Source organism: Triticum urartu, chromosome 3A (genome assembly GCF_056163025.1).
Source record: "Triticum urartu cultivar PI428250 chromosome 3A, HENAU_Tu73, whole genome shotgun sequence".
Classification (NCBI taxonomy): domain Eukaryota; kingdom Viridiplantae; phylum Streptophyta; class Magnoliopsida; order Poales; family Poaceae; genus Triticum; species Triticum urartu.
This window is the reverse complement of record NC_141875.1, coordinates 33,443,443-33,461,374: the sequence shown is the minus strand read 5'-3', so window position 1 is coordinate 33,461,374 and position 17,932 is coordinate 33,443,443. Positions and strand designations below refer to the sequence as shown.

Genomic DNA, 17,932 nt, shown 5'->3' with positions numbered 1-17,932 from the left:
AGTTCGAAGGGTTGTGTAGTAGTCATGATTGTCTTCGAAGGATGTTTTGCCCTTGTCATCTTCCCTGCTTCACAGGCACCGCATAAATGATCTTTCTTGAACTTGACGCCTTCGATGCCTATGACATGCTTCTTCTTTGCAAGGGTGTAGAGGTTCCTCATGCCAGCATGCCCAAGCCTTCGATGCCAAAGCCAGCATTCTGAAGCTTTTGCAAGAAGACATACTGCAAGTTGTGGTCCTGCTGAGAAATCTACCACGTACAAATCATCTTTCCGATACCCTTCAAACACTAGAGATTTGTCAGATTCCATAAGCACCAGGCAGCGATATTTGCCAAACATTACAATCATATTTAAATCGCAAAGCATTGAGACAGACATTAAGTTGAAGCCAAGGGATTCAACAAGCATGACTTTATCCATGTGTTGATCCCTTGAGATTGCAACTCTACCTAGACCCAATACCTTACTTTTACACGTGTCAGCAAATGTAATGTGGCTCTTGTCGGATGGACGTAAAGTTGAGTCCATGAGAAGGCTTCTTTTGCCAGTCATGTGATTTGTACACCCACTGTCACTAATCCATTCTGAAGACTTTGAAGTCACTGGTGTCGTACCCTATAGTGCAGTTAGGGGGATAGGCTTCACGAAGGGTATTGTGAAGCATAAACATTTGACGAACCAGTGGATTATGAAAACTTAAATCCAGATTAGGACTAATAGGGAGAGTAGCATGCGATTCAGGAACGAAGTACATAATGATGCCATTTGGGCATTTTATCTTGCGCCCTACAAGATTTTTAAGGTCCCCAGCAATAGCATCAGAAGATTTTGTTTTTCTGCTGGAGACCTTTCCCTGCAAAAGAGAGTTAAGCTTTCTTAACCACCCACATCTTCAAGGGTGGCTTAGAAGCAATAAGTCTAAGTGCAGCATCTGAGAATTTTGGCTTTGAGGCCTTAGCAAACAGTCTAGCAGGTGGACAATAATACTCATAAGAATAAGCAGAATAATTTTTGGTCATATGAACATGACGGTTCGAAGAACCGCTCTCATATTCGTATGCCTGAGTATGGTTTCCCTGCAAAACATTAGCGTTAGTGCGACTCAGGTGAGTCCTCTGTTCATATGAAGCCTTTGGACCGTATGAAGCCTTTGGTCTGAGGTTTGTCTTCTTCAAGTGAGGTGTCATGAAGACATTCACAGGAAGATTTTCCAGACACTTTTTCGGAACCCAGATCTTTTTCATAGGCGGTCCATTCCTGCAGTTAGTACCAATGTACCTGGCAAACACTTCACCATTCTGATTCTTAAACAGTTTATAGTTTGCATCAAAGGATTCATCAGTGATAATAGGGTTAGCACAAGTGAAGCCAGATAAATTGGATGGATCTGCTGAAAGTTCCTTTGCAGCAACCCATGTAGTTTTGGGGTACTGCTCAGGTTTCCAGTAAGAGCCATCTGCATTGATTTTCCTCACAAATCCAACACCCTCTTTCCTAGGTTTACGATTCAGGATCTGCTTTTTGAGGACATCACATAATGTCTGATGCCCTTGAAGACTTTTGTACATCCCTGTTTCAAGCAATGTCTTCAACCTAGCATTCTCATCAGCAATAGCAGTGGTATCCTCAGCAGAGGGGTTAGTTACCACATCAACATTTGAAGATATTCGAACAGCAGTAGCAGTGGAACATTCAGCAACAGAATTAGCATTATCGCGCTCAATGCATTTAAGACATGGTGGTTCAAATCCTTCCTGAGCGGGACTGATCTGTTCGGAGCAAAGTGACTCGTTTTCCTTTTGAAGGTCTTCATGAGCCACCCTCAATTTCTCAAGTTCTTGCTTCCTTTGAAGATAATCATAGGCAAGCTTTTCATGAGTTGTTGAGAGAGTATCATGACGATCTTCAAGTTCCTGATACTTAACGTGAAGGTTTTTTATGTCTTCAATTAAGGATTCAGATCGAGTCATTTCAGCACCCAACAGATCATCGCTTCTGTCTAACAGTTTTTGAATATGTTCCATAGCTTTCTGTTGTTCAGTTGCAATTTTAGCAAGCGTTTTGTAGCTAGGTTCTGAATCACATTCAGATTCATCGTCACTGGATGTTTCATAGCGAGTAGTGCGTGTGTTTACCTTGGCACCGCGGGCCATGAAGCAGTAGGTAGGAGTGGAGTCGCTCTTGTTATTTGTGTCGGTGTCGGTGATGCAGTCATTGTCTTCAGTGTTGAAGATGGACTTGGCGACGTATGCTGTAGCCAGACTCGCAATGCCAGAATCAGACTCCTCCTCAGACTCCACCTCTGCCTCCTCAGATGCGGACTCCTCCTCTGAATCCATCTCCTTTCCAACAAACGCACGTGCCTTGCCAGATGAGCTCTTCTTGTGTGATGAAGACTTTGATGAAGACTTTGAGAATTTCTTCTTCTTCTTGTCGTCAGAATCATATTCCTTGCTCTTCTTCTTCCTTATGTTCTCATTGTCCCACTGTGGACACTCAGAGATGAAGTGTCCAGTTTTCTTGCACTTGTGACATGTTTTCTTCTTGTAGTTATGAGCAGAAGCTTCATCATTCCTTGAGCTTGATTGTGAAGATTTCCTGAAGCCTTTCTTCTTAGTGAATTTTTGGAACTTCTTCACTAGCATTGCAAGTTCTCTTCAAATGTCTTCAGGATCATCAGAACTGCAGTCAGATTCTTCTTCAGATGAGGAGACAGCTTTTGCCTTCAAGGCACGAGTTCGCCCATAGTTTGGACCGTAGATATCTCTTTTCTCAGAAAGCTGAAACTCATGTGTGTTGAGCCTCTCAAGTATGCCAGACGGATCGAGTGTCTTGAAATCAGGACGTTCTTGAATCATCAGGGCCAGGATGTCAAACGAACTATCAAGTGATCTCAGCAGCGTCTTGACGATTTCATGTTTGGTGATCTCAGTGGCGCCGAGGGCTTGAAGCTCATTTGTGATGTCAGTGAGCCGGTCAAATGTGTGCTGGACATTCTCATTGTCATTTCGCTTGAAGCGCTTGAAGAGGTTGCGAAGAACACTGATTCTTTGATCTCTCTGGGTTGAGATGCCTTCATTGACCTTGGAGAGCCAGTCCCAGACTAGCTTTGATGTCTTCAAGGCACTCACACGGCCATACTGTCCTTTGGTCAGATGACCACAGATGATATTCTTGGCAGTAGAATCCAGTTGAATGAACTTCTTGACATCAGTAGCAGTGACACCTTCTCCAGCCTTGGGAACGCCGTTTTCGACGACATACCATAGGTCGACGTCAATGGCTTCAAGATGCATGCGCATCTTATTCTTCCAGTAGGGATATTCAGTTCCATCGAAGACGGGGCAAGCAGCGGAGACTTTGATTATCCCTGCAGTCGACATAGCTAAAACTCCAGGTGGTTAAACCGAATCACACAGAACAAGGGAGCACCTCGCTCTGATACCAATTGAAAGTGCGTTATATCGACTAGAGGGGGGGGTGAATAGGCGATTTTTATGAAAGTCTTCAAAACGTGAGAGTTATGAAGACAAACAGTGAAGATTATGCCTATTACTATGCAGCAGAAGTTAGATTACACTAGGCCAGCCATGGTCATGTATTCAATAGAGTGAAAGCACAATGACAACCAGCTTCAGTGTAATAAGGATCAGGTAGGAAGAAGTTATGAAGCCAAACAGATCATACATTCATGTTGTGAAGACAAAAGATAAAGCAAGCACGCAATGGCTTCATAATGAATAACTGTAAGTAAAAAGGAAGTGTAGATGAAACCAGTGACACGTCGAAGACAATGATTTGTTGGACCAGTTCCAGTTGCTGTGACAACTGTACGTCTGGTTGGAGCGGCTAGGTATTTAAACCGAAGGACACACAGTCCCGGACACCCGATCAAGGGCACTTAGTCCAAGACACCCAGTCCTCACCGTTTTCTCCTTGAGCTAAGGTCACACAGACCTCGCCCAATCACTCTGGTAAGTCTTCAAGGTAGACTCCCAAACCTTCACAGACTTCGTTCACCGGCAATCCACAATTTCTCTTGGATGCTCAGAACGCGACGCCTAACCGTCTGGAGGATGCACAGTCCTCAAGTGTAATAAGTCTTCAAATCACACAGACACGAAGACTTAAGTGATGCCCAATTTACTCTGGCTCTGGGTGGTTAGGGCTTTTCTCCTCACTAGGAATTTTTCTCTCAAAGGCTTCGAGGTGGGTTGCTCTCAAACGACAAAAGCCGTGCACTGAAATCTGAGCAGCCAACCGTTTATGGTTGTGGGGGGTGGACTATTTATAGCCACTTGGCAACCCGACCTGATCTGTCCGAAATGACCCTGGGTCACTAAGGAACTGACACGTGTACCAACGGTCGAATTTTGAACTCACACGGCAACTTTACTTGGGCTAAAAGTAAAGCTGACTTGTCTGACTCTGGACAAGATTTTCTCTCAAAGTCTTCGCTCGAAGACATAGGATTTGAATTAGGCATCACTTCAGTCATTCTGACTGGTTCTCTTGGACCCCACTTAACAGTACGGTGATTCCTATGACACAACACAAATGAAATAAAACTACGAAGGATCTAAGTCTTCGAGTTCCATAAGCTTCATAGGGGGTCTTCTCATGTCATTGTCTTCAATATGAATATCTTCATAAACCACCATTGTCTTCAATGTCTTCGTACATTTTTAGGGGTCATCTCTGGTAATAAAACCGAATCAATGAGGGACTTCTACCTGTGTTTTCCTGCAATTCTCACAAACACGTTAGTCCCTCAACTAGGTTTGTCGTCAATACTCCAAAACCAACTAGGGGTGGCACTAGATGCACTTACACGCCACTAGCACGCCGCCGGAGCCGAAGCCTGCGAAGAAGTCCGCTAGCCGCGCCTTGGGGTTCCCGGTGCGTCGCCGCCACCAGCGTTGCCATGGCGAGCAGCACACCTTCCCCGCCTCTGGCTCCCGTGGCTCTCGTGCCAGCGCTCGCGAGGAAGACAGGGATGGGAGAGGTTGCCTGTGGCGTGAGGGGAAGGAGCTCGCCTCTGGCCATGGCCAGCAGCAGTGGTTGTCGTAGCGGGGCAGGGCGTCGAGGCTAGGAGGAGTTCGCCCGACCTTGGCTTGCCGGCGCTGGGATCCCATCGAATCTAGGAGAAATGGGGGAGGCAGGGCGTGGCGCCACCGGCGGCGTAGAGCTCCGGCACCGGCGGGCGGCTTCCGCTGGATCAGGAGAAGGAGGGGAGCTAGGCGGGCGCGGCCTGCTTCTCTCTGCGCCGGCCATGGCGTGGCGGCTGGGATTCCGCTTTATCGAGAAGGAGAGGAGAGAGAAGACAAGAGGTGTGGCTGACAGGTAGGACCCCCGTCCACCTTAGCAGGTCAACCATTGACTAGGACTAGTCTTTGCCACATCAGCCCGGATAGACGGGTCCCACATGTCAGTTTTGCTGTTAGATGCGTTCAATTCCAAATCAGTGTGATTTGTTACTCACTTGCCGCGGAAGTGGTGGTTTTTTGTGATTTCTGGCAAAAGTGGTGGTTTTAGAGTACTCTAGCCACAAATGTAGTGGCTTTGAGCAATTTACTCTATATACACGGGCGTCAGTCGGGTCCTACATGCAAATCAAGAACGGGGAAGAGATCACCATGCTGGTCATCCCGCCTGCCTTTAGGACGGTGATAAAGAAATGGCAGTCGTCAACCCTCCTGGTGTTGTCAGCCTCTGCCAACAAGTGGTGTGAGTTCTAGGTGTCGGGCCATACATTTCAGGGGCAGATGGTGCTCGGGAGCAGTTGAGACTACTTCTATCGGCGCCACACAATCATCCCCAGCGACTTGCTCGTCATGTGGCTCTTCGGGCTAGGCTTGATCGTCTGAACTTACTGCAAAACTGTATATTTTGCTCAACTTAGTGCAAAACTATATATTTTGCTCAGGGTTCAACACCCTAGGGTCGTGCAGGGGCATGGGATGCCTTTGATGTCTTAAACTATGGTCTAATTAGCTATTCTGAACTATTTAGCTATTGTTTTTATTTGTACTGTTAATTGTATTATGTTATTCTTATGTTATGTATGATATGAAGTGCTGTATTTGTGTGTAAGACCACCACGGGATGAGCAAAACAGCTCTGCTTTGCATACCAATAGCACAAATACAGGCAACTCAACCTGGCCCACTGAGACAAAAGATGCAGGCAACCAAACATGCCCCAACTGATTTAATGTTGGCAATTAACTTGTCATGTTGTGCACATTCCTAATGCTGCCTTCAACAATCAACAAGTCACCTTGAAAACTATAACCAGGACCTTTTTTACCACAAAGATAAGCATACTGTCAGATAATATTTTGAAGAACGGAACATTTTGGTCAAGTAAAAGTAGAAATCGCCTTAAATTTAGGGAAGAAAAGCAACAGCTGCAAATCGTAACATATAACCATTCAAGATACACAACTAGAAGAAGATACTGTCTCCAAACTCCATCCGGTGTTACAAGTCCAACGATTCAAGAGCTAATAAGTACACTAGAAAGAATGGAATGAAGGTGTAAGATGTAGTAGGCCTATGTAGAAGCATGGACTCAAGGATGGCGCGGCCAAGTTTGCGTCTCCATTTGGGTAACATGGATGGCGGCTGCCTGCATTTCAAGAAGAGCAGCAGCTCGTCTTCTGTTCGACAGGTTGCCCGCGTATCTGCACCGTGGCTGGGCGAGCGCTGTTTGCGGCTGGCTGGCTCGCCATCCTGGAAACCAAGATTTGTATTCATAATTATATGCTCTTTCTATGAGGTGTATATAGAACAACACCGTGAGGAATAACATAGAACAGTTAACAGCAACATGCTAAAGAGTGTAGGGCAATTTTGGTTATGATACTATACGAACAGAGCATCAATGAGCAGTAAATAAAGTGTAAAATGATGGTAGTTAAAAAAAAGTGTACTGGTAGGATGGCCTGTGCTAATTAAACCGTCTGGGAACACACACCTGTCCTTGATTGAAGCAGACATAGCCATGAAAGCCTGCTCAACGTTCAAGGCATTCTTTGCACTGGTCTCCATGAATGGGATGCCAATCTCATCAGCAAATGCCTGCATACACCAAATGTAAACACAAAGAGCAGAAAGAATGCTTCAGCAGATATGAGTAAAGCATAAGGTACCTTCGCTGTCTCATATGATACAACTCTTTTGTCAGTGAGATCAGATTTGTTCCCTACAAGAAGCTTGTTAACATTCTCACTAGCATAGCGATCAATCTCGTTCAACCACTGCTTCACATTGTTGAAGCTGTCCTGGTCTGTCACGTCATAGACAATCTGCAACCCCATTTGTATATATGTATTCAAAATATATAAAAAGTGGACATTTATGCGTGTTAAATAGCATGTGAAAAATAAAAATAAGATTTCACATAAACAAACTTACAATGATCCCGTGAGCCCCTCGATAGTAGCTGCTAGTAATAGTTCTGAAGCGTTCTTGCCCAGCAGTGTCCCACTGATAAAAACAAAGGTACCAAAGAGGGGTTTAAAGAAAAGGAAAAGGATATCTTGCATCACTAAATGTAATGTGTCACACAAAAGGAAGGAAGAATCGCCAAATGCCAACAGTAGGTGCAGCATGAGCTACCGTACCACCCAAGTATTTAAATGACATACTATCAGGCCCCTAAATATGATGTTCAAAATGGGCATCACTTTGGTATCTAAAAACATCTTGAAAGTGCGATTCTTTATGCGAACTAAGAAACTTTATAACATTTAATTTAATGGGCTAAACTACTCTTATTCTTTATGTTCAACAGTAATTTAAATGGATGGAACTAAAAAATCCAAAAGGTAAAAAGGGGTTGTGCAACTGCCTACATATTCAGGCATAGTGGAGTTTCTGTTTCCTGTGAACTGGCCTCAACTAACAACCACATAAATACTGATGAATAACGGCATGCTATATTGTGCAAAGGGAAAATCCAGCAAACTCCACAAAACAGAAGAGGGCTATAAATGAAATGTTTCCCGATAAAGTCTTCTATTTTGTCAAATCTGGATTCGATGGACAATCTGGATTTGATGGTACATGCATACTGGACATAATGAAAGAAAGAATAGACTCACGATTTGCAGCTTCATAGTCTTTCCATCTTGCTCCACGGTACGTATTTTCTATCGACAAAGTTGGAAGAAAACAAAACTACAAGTTCAATTAAGGTAGCCAGAACATCAACACTCAGACCAAGAAAGTAAATATACTTACGAAATCAACACCAATAGTACTGATATAACTCTCCAGGTACGAGTCATCCTGCCAAAAGAGTCGATATTAAGGAGGTCAGAGTAAATTAACTAGTAACAACAAGAATGTTATAGGGATCATCTCCATGTTGTTAAGAAACAGTAGCTACCAACAATGAACTCCTCATTCGTATTAAGTAGTGGGAAATCATACAGTTTACTGAGGCTAAAAATAAATTGACAGTTTCCATGATATCCCGAAGACAACTTGTATCAAACTTTTAAGATGAAGATGCATATTAAAAAAGGGAAGACCTATAAAAGATAGTGGACAAATCATGCTTTAGATAGGGATTCTTACGGCAAATCTTAAGAGAAGGCATGACTTGCCAACACCTGAGTCTCCGATAAGCAGAAGCTTAAAGAGATAGTCACTGCCATGTCAAGTAACAGGATATTAGTCTCAATCAAATGTACTTACTATACCAAATAAACAAGTAATGACAACATTTACATGGCAATAATAACAAAATGAGAGAGTCATTATATCCATGCTTAGAACATTGAGCAGCAATACAAAGATCAATAAATATAAGATAACTAATACCAAAATTGGATAGAATCAACATCTTGAGGCTTAGAAGTTTGTGCATTAATTCATAGACAGATATTTTGGTATTCTATATACGTAATATTCAGTAAATTTGATTCAGTTGTAGTACAGCAGTGCACGTTAGAAAATTTGTATAGAGAGATAGAAAAAAGATAAACCGCAAACCACCTCCTAAGAGGCGTGTAACCTGTTCCCCCACTTTTCAATGAAAAGAAACACAAAGTCTTTGCGTTTTCTCGGAAAAAAGAAGAAGATAGAAAAAGGAAGCTGAATAGATAAGTAGCAGTTTCCAATGGTGAAGCTACACAACAGCTACAAGACTAACCAAGAGAACGATTCCATGAGCGATGATGCACATTCATATGGTACAGAAGCAATACCCATGTGCACAATACAAAAACATCACCAATCGGATTGAGCAAGCACCCAATCGTGCTTGTAGAATGTACATATGGATGCACTAAGCATCATAGGGTCACACCACCAACATGCTAACCAAAAATGCCTTGTCCATAAAACAACGAGAAGTGTTTTCAGAGCGGTCATAGGCCTATCACCAGTCACCCTTTAAGAGCAAAAGGCATCCTTCTAACAAAACATCAACTCTACTCCAACCCCATAGTCCTTATTTCCCTTTTCATGCAAAAAAAGGAAAAAGAAATGCAAGTTCTTACTAGATACCAATTATTTCATTGACATTCCGTAACAGCAATCCACAGTAAAAACGAAAATCACAGGAATGGAGAAGAAACTCTTGTGCAAAACAGAGGAATGAAGAAACACAGGAATTGGGCAGTGACAGGAAAACTAATAACATGGCTAAACCACTGACGAATAAAGGTTCATCACAGCTGGGTCCTTCCTGCTTGTCATCGTCACCGAAGCCATCTCTGATTATGTGGGAAAAATCATCTGGTACAAACAACCGTGTGTGTGTGTGTGTGTGTGTGTGTGTGTGTGTGTGTGTGTGTGTGTGTGTGTGTGCATCTAGCAGGCAACATTCACTCCACCACACAACCATCCTCATCCCAACTCCATCTTCTTGCCCTGCACAGAGGCCATCTGTTGCGTCCTCTCGCTACCCTAATGACCTCTCGCCGGCCGGCGGTTTGAGCCGGAGGAGGGCGAGCCCGGCGGCGCGTCGGTCACGCGATCGCTTCGCACCCAAGGAAGATCTTCCTACACGAACAGTACTATTCCTACGCTTTTCCCTAGCATGACAAAGATCATGCATGGCCACGGTCGAAATCCGCCGAATGTAGGAGGGGACTAGGAGTCGCGTCCAAACTGAATCCCGCGAATCGACGGCATCAGGCGCCAGATCCGGCGAGATCCCCGGCCCCCCAATTGATTCAACCAGAGGGAGAGGAGAGGCGAGAGCAAGCGACTTACTACTCCGGATTCATGGCGAGGTCGGGATCCCGTGGGGCGCTCCGATCTCCGGGGGGCGGGCCGCCGGCGCGGGACGGGTGGTGGGGTGGGGATCGGGCACGACGACGACGACGACGACTCGGCGGCCTGCCCGAACCCGATCTCACGGTTGTTTTCTAAGAAGCCGATCTCAAAGGTGGGGAATTCTCAGGCCATCTACGGGCCGCCAGGTGGGCCCCGCTAGTCGGTTGTGTGTTCGCTGCCCTCTCGCTCTCGCACACCGCCGCACCCTCTGAAAATCTTATTCTTTCGCAAATATTTACAAAATCCATACGTACTAGACTGTAACTGCTCTCACGTTTTTAGCGAAAATGCTAGTACGTCTCTCAAAATAAGTGACTAACTTTGTACAAAACTACAAAGTTGAGTCACTTATTTTGAGACGAAGAGAGTATATCCCTGATCTAAACTTTCAAATATTGTTCAAGTCTGCCTCCCGCCAGCCCGCCCTGTCTCCTTCTCCGGTGGCCTTAGGGTCGTGGAGGTGGAGTGGATCCCAGCCCTTACCAGTGCCCGGTGGGAGGGCTCCGTTTTTAGATTATTTTTTTTCGAGTCTCGTTAGTGTTTGTGTCCTGCTTAGAAAAGCGAGACGGCACGGCTCCTTCGAGAGGGGTTGTTGGTCTCTCAGCCTAGCCCCCCATTTTCGGTGATGCGTCTAGCATCCGCCGGGTGCGCGTGTGGAGGTGTGTCTCCGACAAATCTATTTTTGGTGGATTTTCTCGAATCTTTTCTTCATTCATCTGTTTTCGTGTGTCTTCGGATTGGATCCTTCAGATATACACTCTTCATCGACGGCGGTTGCTGTTCTGGTGCATTGGTTCTATATGGGGCCTTAGCACAACGACTTTCCGACTGTCTACTACAACAAGGTTTGCCCGCTCCGGTGGGGGAGGGGCGATGACAGCGGCGCGCCTTCAACTCATTTCAGTGCTCGTAGTCGTCACTAGGTCGTCTATGAATCTTGATGTAATTTTTATTATTCTAATGTTTGTTGCACTACCATGGTTGAAGATGAATAAATCGAAAGTTTTTCCCACAAAGAAAGTATAAGAATTGTCTCATCAATTAATTAAGTAGAGTAGAATCGATAATCCACTTCTGAGCCTAGGCTCATTTGCACCCACGCTGAAGAAAAGGTCGACACAAATACTAGAAAAATTCAAAAAATTCTAATTTTTTGCAATAGATAATTTGATGCGTGATGTCCGCTCTAATTTTCGAATCATTTGGACATCTGAGCGGCTCTAGGCAAAAAAGACAAATTCGAGGTCTGTAAAAAACTTAATTGTTCATGCGCTGTCCTTGCCTTTTTTGCTGAGAGTTACTCAAATGTCTAAATGATATGAAAATTGGAGGGGACCTCACGCAATAATTTTTCTACCGTGCAAAAAAATAGATTTTTTTTTAATTTGTTGTGATTCTTGTTCTACATGGGTGTAGATGAGACTAGCCACCAAAACACTGCACTCGAATAGAATTGTCTAATTAATTAACAAAAATCAGGCGAAAACCGTTACAGTATGACCATGTGTTGTCTACTTTCAAAGCATGAATCTCCGTGACCATTCAAAAAGACAAATATGTGCTCCCAACCCATTATAACCACAAATCAACCAATGAATCGCAACATCACAAAGAAACCCCTACCAAAAAGACATCGAACATCGTCCATCAAGCAGTCGTTGATGCCTTATCTATGGTTTCACTGTTCTTACTTTTGCTCCCAAAAGGCTTCTTCATCAAGATGAACGCACGATGGCTAGAGGGAACCCTCTTGCTCTTGCCCCTGGTTGCCTTCCCCTTCATGAGGCAACAACCCGTCATTGTCAGGTCCATCCATTTCGGTTATTAGTTGAAATTGTTTAGCGAAGAGAGCCTAAAAAACAGACGTCAATGTATTAGATGCCACAACCTCGTCACTAGCAGGAACCACCTGCCTGATGGGCTTAGGCGAGTGGAAGACAGCAGGTGCCCAACCATTCATGCTCCACAAAGACGAGCGATTGGTTGGTCTCTAGCGGTAGTAGTGTGGGTGGAGACATAACCATACTCAGGGGTCATAAATGAATCCAGATGTACCATCGACAGAGGCGAAGCGTGCACCACACAGATCTTCTACAACTCGGGCAAGATCTGCATCACTAGAAGGATTCGTGGTGGAGGCTTTGTTAGGTCTTTCTCGTCCGCCCGAGCTGATCACATGGGAGCGACACGGGGGCTCGGTTCTATTATTATTTCCTTCTTAGAATGATAAACTATCATTAATATGAATCTCATGGCTCGGAAGGAGGATTAGCCGAGGGAACCAAGGTGCAAATCCAAGACATGGCTAGCAGAAGCCAAAAGAAGGCCTCTTTAAACTAAATGTTGACACTACATTTGTTAGTGATAGTGGCTCGGGAGTCAGGAGGAACTGGTGCTATCATTTGAGACGACAAGGGTTATTTCCTGGCAGTGGGATTCCCTTCATTTAAGATGTTGGTACTTCGGAAGTCCGGGATCTCAGAGATGGGCTCATGTGCATGTAGCAAGTTAATGTGGAGGCATCCGCAAAAATAAATGTGGAGGCAAATTGTATGCTGAATGGTGACAATTCTATCCAACCCGTGACGGCGGTCTATGAGAATGCACGTTTTATTCCACAATTCTCCTTATATTTTGTTTAACCACTGTCCCGATTAGCTAGTACCCTCCATTCAAGAATATAAGATGTATTGGTTTCCGTGTAAGTCAATCATTTAAATGTTTGACCAAGATTATAGAATAAAATAATAACATGTGCAATACCTAATAGATAAAATATGAGTCTACTTTTCATGATGAAACAAATAATATAAATTTCGTATTGTGGATATTGATATATTTTTTTTAAACTCAGTCAAACATGCACTCACTTGATTATTTGAAAAAATAAATAAACCTTATATTAGGGAAGGGAGGAAGTGAAGCAGAAGGCTCCACTACGATACTCCCTCCATTCTTTTATCTAAGGTGTACTATTCTCAAGGCACATAATTATAGACTATTTAAGACAAATTCCCCTTGTCTAACTTGTCTATTTCGTAGGATAATAAATCATGAACGGTACTCGGTCCTCCGAATTTTCATGGGCCGCCGGGGGCGCACCGGACACCGCGCGCCGTGTAGTGCTCTTCGACTGGCCACAGTGGGAGTAACATCACATTTTTTAAGATAACTTCGCTTATGTGGCACATATTTAATGATGAGAGAGGTGATGATGGTAAGTTAACTAGTTACTGTAACATCACACGTGCCAAGACAATATGAGTCTATAGACTAATAAATGAACCATAACATGACAATACACATATGTTACTACCCACCGTGGAGGTAGTAACATAGCCTAGTAAAATGTGATGTTACTAGTCTAAGTTACTCCCCATTGTGACTAGTCTTCCGGCCACTGGACCCTACCTTCGGCTGAACCGTTTTCAGGGTTGGTAGACCGTTAAGCAGAAAAGATAACTCTTTTCGAGGGCCCCGCCGGTCACCTTACATTGTGCAATTTTATCAAAAAACAAATATGCCTTATATAAAGACACAGAGAGAGTATAATCTAAAAATGATGTATCCATATTTGCCAAGTAATAAAAACTGCCATATTAATATAAAGTTGTCATGAAAATGTATCCCTCAAGAAGGAAAAAGTGAAGACCCACGACTTCATGCTGACGACCTCCTCCTCAATGTTACAAATTTTAATTGATCAACTTTACAAATTTAGGGTGCTCACTTCATTGAAATGTGCGACAGCCTGAAAGCATAATCATAGTGAACTTTTTGACAAAATGATAATTCAGGAGTCACCATATTACAGGATCAGATAATCATACTCCAATTACCAAAAAAAAATATCATCATACTCCCTTTCTTTGTTTGTATCTCGATGAGAGAAGAAAAAGGAAACCGGCTATCGTATAATATCATTAGTAATAGAACCGTATAGATACAGATCGAGTACTATGACCAGCAGTGTCACTCCAAGTTAACCATAAAAACAACTGCGAATGTAAGAAGATATATTCATCCAACTTACACAATTTCAGAAGGCAGGTACACTAGAAAGAAAAGAATAACGATAACAAGTAAAAACAAATAAGAAAACATGTATAAAGGTGATGGAGCATCAACAAGTTTGCATGGTTTTCTAAGATGAGCAACAGCTGGTCTTTTGCTCGACAGGTTGCCCGCGGATCTGTACAGTAGCCGGGCGAGCGTTGTTTGCCGCTGGCTGGCTTGCCATCCTGGAAACATAGGCCATTGTTTTCAGTAAGTTCTTCATCTAAAGTTCATAGACTAGCACGTTAATATAAACCATCATGAATGCTAGTTTCAGTGTGGGTCCAAACCTATCCTTGATCGAAGCAGCCATGGCCATGAAAGCCTGTTCAACATTCAGGGCGTTCTTTGCACTGGTCTCCATGAATGGAATGCCAATCTCATCAGCGAATGCCTATATATGTACATAAAAATAAAGACAAATAGCAGTGAGAATGCCTTCAAGGAATGGAAGGTTGGAATCTGCAGATTGTGAAGTGAACAACAAAAAAATTATGTTTGCACGAGACTCAAGGATACCTTTGCTGTTTCATATGACACAGCTCTTTTGTCAGCCAGATCACATTTGTTCCCCACCAGAAGCTTGTTCACATTCTCACTGGCATAGCGGTCAATCTCGTTCAACCACTGCTTCACATTGTTGAAGCTATCTTGGTCTGTCACATCATAGACGATCTGCAAGACCATTTGAATATTCCGGTCAAGCCATCATAAATGTAAATTTGTTATCTGACTAAATGAAGTTTGTATAAGCGGACTTACAATAATCCCATGGGCCCCTCGGTAGTAGCTGCTGGTAATAGTTCTAAAACGTTCTTGCCCAGCAGTGTCCCACTGAAAAAGAAGTTTTGTAGAATGAAGGGGTTTAATAACTTTGAAAAGGATAATACTAGCCTGTATCACTGCAACTGAAGTGGGAGATGAAAAACAGAGGAATTGCCAAATCTAAAGAGCACGTACACATAAGCTGCAAGACTGCCATCCCTCATGTTCAAACTGAGCTACATCTATTTTTCATTTCTAAATATCCAGAAAGAATGAATCTTCATAGGAAAGACAAATAATGAAAACTTTTAATGGTCCAATTATATTAACTGGACAGACTAAAGAGAACCACAAAGTGACAGCAGAGTTCATATATATTCAGGAGAAGCGGTTGAGTGTGTCTGTTCCATATCAATCGACTTCAACTAGCAATCATGACTTGCATCCCACAAAATAATAGTGGTTACTGGGAGAATTATGTCTCAATGAAGTTTTACAGATCATCAACAAAATCACAACTAAATGGTACTTGCACAGGCATGCTTGGTTACTAGCAACAGATGCATATCACGTAAATCACGAGATAAGCTAGACTCACGATTTGCAGCTTGATAGTCTTTCCATCCTGCTCCACGGTCCTTATTTTCTGTCAACATTTTTCAAATAAGTTATGCTCGATAGAAGGATCTGTAGCAGCCAAAAAACACTATGCAGAAAGTAAATGTGCTTACAAAATCAACTCCAATAGTACTGATGTAACTATCCAGGTATGAGTCGTCCTGCCAAGAGTCAAAATATTAAAGAGGCAAACAAACAAAGCAGCACAGGTAAATTTAATAGTAAGTATAATTAGTTGTCCTCAAGGGCATACTACAATATACTAGTCCCTCTGCCCGGAATTACTTGTCGCTCAAATGGATGTATCTAGCTAAATACATCCATTTGAGACGGAATTACTTGTCACTGAAATGGATGTACCTAGGGATGCCCATCATCTTTTGGAAAAATGTAGCTACCAATAATGAACTATTCAGGTTGAGCAATTTAAATTAGAACATTTGTGAGTAATGATTCAGCTTACACATCCTATAAACAAAATGGTTAATTCCATGAACTACCTAATTTTAACATGGAAAATCTATAATATATAGATGGGAAAAAGATAGCAAAATGGATCATACTTGCTATAGAGATTCTTACAGCAAATCTTAACAGCAGACATGACTTGCCAACACCTGAGTCTCCAATAAGCAAAAGCTTGAAGAGGTAATCACTGCATGGCCAAATATTAGAATGTTAGTCTCCATCAAACACAGTGCGCAGAGTAGAAAACAAGCAGTGATGGCATTTTCGAGATGATAAAAAAGGGCAGCCCGGTGAACATAGCTCCCACTTACGCAGGGTCCGGGGAAGGGTCCGACCACTTTCAAAGATGATAAAAGATACAATAACTATCTCCAGGCTTGGAAGATTGAAAATAAATTCAAAGAGCAATGTATTCTCAAGATAATAACACACAACAATTAGATGGAATAATATTGTCAGGCTTAGGCACCTAGGCAGCGACAGATGAAGAGATATTTTAGTGTTTAATACTCAGCCAAAATGTCAGTTTTGCTAGGCTAATAGATCCCTTTGATCCCTATGGACTAGCGTGTGAAAGAATGTAAAATAGTTCCCCTTGCAGCATTCAGATACAATGATATTGTAACATTGAATGAGTGAAGTGCAACCACAGTTAGAGCAGTAACCGAACGAACAGTTATATCAACCCACGAACAAACAAGCATTGGGTCGTGCATGTAAAGGATGTTGAGCAGACTGGTGCATTCTAGAAATATGCAAATCCGATCAACTGACCCATAATTTAGCCAAACAGTATCAACAAGTAGGATATGAATGTTTTTTTTCTTTCATTCCTTTTTGGGAGTAAAAACATGAGACTCAACAAAGTGATTGCGAAACTAGAGATGGTGCAAGTGATATTAGCATGCATAATTCACCAAAATAGACCTATCCTCCTTGTGCAGACAAAATTGCCTGTTCTTTTACTGCCATTAGATAGTACTCCGTAGTAGAAACCTGAAATCCACAATAAACAGCCCCTCGAAACACTAATCAAAATGAAGCGCATCTACCCCACGGCATCCAGCGAGATAGGTCCATAGAGCAAACGATTACGCTTCAAATTTCACCTAATAATTTAAACAAACTCTCCTAGGTGGCATTCCCCTCGCGGACGCGATCCAGACCAAGCAAGAAAAGAAAAAAACGCGACGAATCTGCTGGGATCGAGGGTCAACTCTCCCCCGCGCCAGATCCAGCGAGATCTCATCTCACCCTAAAAGCCCCGACCCCGATCGGAACTGCTGGGGGGGGGGGGGAAGCAGAGGAGGGAGGGACTTACTACTCGGGATTCATGGCGGGATCTGGGCGCTCCCGCGGCGTCCAATCTGGCTCGCGGGCAGGAGGACGGGGATCGAGATCGAGTCCTGGGAGGGCGGAGGCAGGCGGCCTCACGACTTGCCCGACTTCTTGGCGTCTCGTCTCGCTCTTCCCGTGAATCAATCAACAATGCGCTGGGAGAGGACCAGGCTCCAGCAGGCCAGCCCGATTTTAGACCAACTGGCCAGACGCGTGGAAACCCTTTTTTTTTCTCATTTTTCTCTGCAACTAGTAAGTGTTCACGTGCAACGCACGTATAATTATTGGTTGCATTTCAAGTAGATGCCAACATGTGGTAGATAAAAGGTTGCTTTGCGTCTCGTGGCGTATAGGAAAGCTTGACAACGCATGAAACGATGAATGTTCATGTCT

General features: G+C 43.3%; 2 protein-coding genes across 2 annotated transcripts; both read right to left on the bottom strand.

Moving 5' to 3' along the window:
* Window positions 1-6,368: 6,368 nt before the first annotated feature.
* LOC125542517 (GTP-binding protein YPTM2) lies at window positions 6,369-10,414 on the bottom strand. Its single transcript, XM_048705584.2, has 8 exons — window positions 10,232-10,414; window positions 8,588-8,660; window positions 8,249-8,296; window positions 8,110-8,157; window positions 7,421-7,492; window positions 7,156-7,311; window positions 6,981-7,084; window positions 6,369-6,736 (listed from the first exon to the last, which is right to left on the bottom strand). The coding sequence occupies exons 1-8, from the start codon at window positions 10,243-10,245 to the stop codon at window positions 6,640-6,642; spliced, it is 612 nt and encodes a 203-aa protein (XP_048561541.1). The 5' UTR covers window positions 10,246-10,414; the 3' UTR covers window positions 6,369-6,639.
* A 3,769-nt stretch (window positions 10,415-14,183) lies between these two features.
* LOC125542518 (GTP-binding protein YPTM2) lies at window positions 14,184-17,683 on the bottom strand. Its single transcript, XM_048705585.2, has 8 exons — window positions 17,523-17,683; window positions 16,316-16,388; window positions 15,847-15,894; window positions 15,714-15,761; window positions 15,113-15,184; window positions 14,870-15,025; window positions 14,641-14,744; window positions 14,184-14,535 (listed from the first exon to the last, which is right to left on the bottom strand). Exons 1-8 carry the CDS (start codon window positions 17,534-17,536, stop codon window positions 14,439-14,441), a joined length of 612 nt encoding a protein of 203 aa, XP_048561542.1. The 5' UTR covers window positions 17,537-17,683; the 3' UTR covers window positions 14,184-14,438.
* Window positions 17,684-17,932: the final 249 nt, after the last annotated feature.